The sequence below is a fragment of the Mus pahari genome, chromosome 1 (genome assembly GCF_900095145.1).
Source record: "Mus pahari chromosome 1, PAHARI_EIJ_v1.1, whole genome shotgun sequence".
Classification (NCBI taxonomy): Eukaryota; Metazoa; Chordata; class Mammalia; order Rodentia; family Muridae; genus Mus; species Mus pahari.
This window is the reverse complement of record NC_034590.1, coordinates 71,204,347-71,208,345: the sequence shown is the minus strand read 5'-3', so window position 1 is coordinate 71,208,345 and position 3,999 is coordinate 71,204,347. Positions and strand designations below refer to the sequence as shown.

Below are 3,999 nucleotides of genomic sequence, written 5' to 3'. Positions count from 1 at the left end.
AAAAAAAAAAAAAAAAAAAAAAAGGCTTCATACCCACCTGGATAAAATTGACAGCCCCAGACATGGAGAGACTCAGTTTGTAGAAATTAAATACTGTGTTTAAAGTCACACAGAAAACACAGAATTGGGTTATAAAAATAAACTTATTAGGTAAAAAAAATTATTAGGTAAAAAAATTGCTGCAGGTTTAACAACTATTTTTTAAAAATATTTTGCCTTGTCATTTTCTTTTTTCTCTAGAAATAGTTGTTTGGGGTCAAAGTTCAGGTCTATGGCTCTTAATTCAGTTGCAAATGGGTTTCTAAGTAGAATTGTATTGGACCTGCATGTGTGATCCAGAGTGTATGTGCATGTGCTTGAAAAACGCAGTGTCCACGACTCTTGTTAGATTCTAACCCTGGTCTGTGATCACAGTGAAGGCGCCATGAATTCAGCAGAAGCCAGATGTGCTTTGTTCCTCTCTGCTAAAGGCATAGTAGGAAATAGAAATTGTATATCCATTTTGTTGGACTTAAAATGAATTTTATTTTGACATAAAATGATTTAACATGCACTGACCTATCAAAGTAGTTCTTGTTGTAAAGTAAGACTTAATTCACCATTAGAATTGATTCCGATTCTGTCTGACATTCCTCATATTATAAACACCCCTGAGTTTTGTTGGTTACCTTTTCCAAGGTCAATTCTTTCTTCTTAAGTCCATTGCCAATCAAGGTTGTTATAAAAGTATTTTCACTACTGTGCAAACAGTTCTTCAGATACATTCCTAAAAGCTCCAGACACTGCTATCATGATTGCCTTCTGTGAAGACAGCTGATTAGGAAATGAAAAGGAACATGAAAAAGTTTGAGCTTGTAATGAAAAAATAATATTGACTAAGGATAATTACAATAAGAGTAAACTAGGAAGAATGAGCATATGTACCAGGGTCAGTGAAAAAAAAGTAGATTTTATAATGTGTATAGATAATCAGAGTTTATCCATAATTAAAATACATTAATTACTTCATTGTATAAATTTTGTTTTGTTTTTTGAGATAAGGTCTTGCTATGTCGCCCTGTCTGTCCTTGAACTGTACACCTCTGAACAGCAGGCTCTCCTCGAACTCAGAGATCCATCTGCCTCTTCCTCCAAAGTACTGGGATTAGGCATGCACTACCATGCCTGTCAATTGTATAAAATCTTAGCGTTTAATCTTAATTTGTTTAATCTTAATGTTTACTCTTAAATCTGTTTGGACCTATTTAAATACTGTATATGGTGCTTTGTGAACTCTTTGTGTCTTTATGAGAAAGCACTCTTGCTATTTTAATTTCAGATTTACAGTTATCTATTGACCAAGATTTTACCTTTTTTCCTTCCTCTCCTTAGCCCTGGACGGAAGCGGGACTTTACCCCGGTCCCATGGAGTCAGTACTTTGAGTCAATGGAAGATGTGGAAGTGGAGAATGAAACTGGCAAGGATATATCCTCTCAAAGAGGCTGCTCAGCATAAGGACGGGGACTAAGTCAGACTTGGGTAGCTCCTGAACATTCTGTTTATCCTGACCAGTCCCTTACATGGTCTGGAATATTACCTTTAAACCTTTGGCAGAATCTATCTTGGCTGCAGTTATCTGACACATGGGAAAGGATTGGGATTGAATTCCTGACAGTAATACTCTTGAGTCCAACAAACTCAAGTGACTTCATTTCTAGAGACCAAGAACTGAGTCCTTTTCATGGAAAAGGAAATATTTATTTTTCATTGAAAAGAAGGCAAACTGGCAGCAGGCTTCAAAACAGTCTTGGTATCTCAGAAACCTCTAAAGTTTCTTTGGAAGTCTGCAGTTTACATATAAGTTGTTATACCTTGTTTGTCTTTTTAAAAAAATAAGCATTGTTTTGTTATAATTAATCAAAACCTTAAATCTATTGTCTTTAACTGTTCATACACTTTTCGAGTTTACAAGAGTGGTTCCGAGGGTCCAGTCCTGCTGCTGCTTCATGGAGGAGGCCATTCCGCCCTTTCCTGGGCAGTGTTCACGGTAAGTTGTTGGTATCAGAAGCTGGTGTATTGGTGATCATTTTTTTCTGGGTAGACTTGTCTAGTTAACTCTTCCTTCCATGTGCATTCATTGTTGGGAAGATGGTTAAGATAGAGCGGATTGCAAAACTTTAGCATTATGTACTCAAGGTCACCTGTTCTTTAAGCCAGTGGTTCTTGTAACATTTTGTATATATATGCACTAGGGTAAAGGTATGGAATTTGTGTCTTGTCAAAAGTAGGGGTCTTTAATCTCAGTAATTTAAATACTAGGTGAGTAGATATTTTATTTCAGATGCTTTAGATCATGTCTCTCTCTGTGTCAGAGATACTACCTTGCACATGGTGATATTCCAGAAATATTCGAAAATATTTCTATTTTTGGATATTATTATTATTTGGCAATTTCAAACATGAATGCAGTATTATCTTGATCAACCCAAATCCTTCTTCGCACTTCTTCCAAGCCTTTCAAATCTTCTACCTTCATGTCTTCCTATTTTATAAGTGACTGATGGAGTCTAATTAGTGCATCTTGCATGTGCACAGATGTGGGGCCATCTACAGGAGCATAGGCAACCATATAGTGACCATATCCCAAAAGAAAAACCACTCCCCTCCTGTAACAGCCATCGGCTGCCGTTAGCTCCTCAGCTAGGGCAGGATCTTTGTGAACCCCTTTCTCATCCATGCTGGAATGTTAACTGTCTTCTATTCAAAGCAATGCTTTATATTACCTTTTAATTTGTGTACACACACACACACACGCACACACACACACACACACACATGCATGCTGCTGTGGTCTACAGTACAGGGTATGGGCTATTATGAATCCTGCCATTTGTAAGTTTTCCTCACATCTTTGACTTGGGAATAAGGCAGCCAACATACAAGGACATTCTGCTAGGAAAGATAGTAGCAACACCTTCATAAAAGTGAAGTATCTCTTCATGTGTAACAAGCAAATATACACACTAATTCTGTTGACCACTGAAAGACAAAAAGTAGGAGCAGATGGGAGTGCAGCACTAGGTACCTGGACCAAATGGTCACGCCCCACTGCCTGGAGTGTTTCATTTTCTTCCTGGAAGCAGGGCTAACTGGGGTTCAGTATGACATCCTCGGCACTCAAGGATTTGGCTTTTGGTTACTGTGTCTTTCTCTTACCTTAGGCGATGCTCATGATTTGCCTTTGAGCACCACACTCTCTCATGTCTCTACCAGTGCTGCCAAGTAGAAATATAATGTAAAACACTTGTTTTCTAGTAAATAGATGAAATAGACTAAAAAAAATAAGTGAAATTGTTTTCAAGAATATTTTGTCTGACCTAGGATAGCAAAAACCATTCTCAACAATAAAAGAATCTCTGGTGGAATCAGCATGCCTGACCTTAAGCTGTACTACAGAGCAATTGTGATAAAAACTGCATGGTACTGGTACAGCGACAGACATGTAGATCAATGGAATAGAGTCGAAGATCCAGAAATGAATCCACACACCTATAGTCACTTGATTTTTGACAAGGGAGCTAAAAACAATCCAGTGAAAAAAAGACAGCATTTTCAACAAATGGTGCTGGCACAACTGGCGGTTATCATGTAGAAGAATGAGAATTGATCCATTCTTTTTTTTTTTTTTAAAGATTTATTTATTATTATATCTTAAGTACATTGGAGCTGTCTTCAGTCACCCCAGAAAAGGGGGGGGGGGGTCAGATCTTATTACGGATGGTTGTGAGCCACCATGTGGTTGCTGGGATTTGAACTCAGGACCTTCAGAAGAGCAGTCAGTGCTCTTAACCACTGAGCCATCTCTCCAGCCCCGAATTGATCCATTCTTATCTCCTTGTACAAAGCTCAAGTCTAAGTGGGTCAAAGACCTCCACATAAAACCAGAGACACGGGGCTGGCAAGATGGCTCAGTGGGTAAGAGCACCTGACTGCTCTTCCAAAGGTCCGGAGTTCAAATC

General features: G+C 38.3%; 1 protein-coding gene across 1 annotated transcript in view; it reads left to right on the top strand.

Moving 5' to 3' along the window:
- Ppme1 (protein phosphatase methylesterase 1) overlaps positions 1–3,999 on the top strand; it is a 51,337-nt gene that overhangs the window by 14,779 nt on the left and 32,559 nt on the right. Inside the window, exons 2-3 of the mRNA XM_021219202.1 lie at positions 1,372–1,465; positions 1,935–2,027. Coding sequence (XP_021074861.1) covers positions 1,372–1,465; positions 1,935–2,027 — 187 coding nt within the window. The remainder of the gene's footprint in view (positions 1–1,371; positions 1,466–1,934; positions 2,028–3,999) is intronic.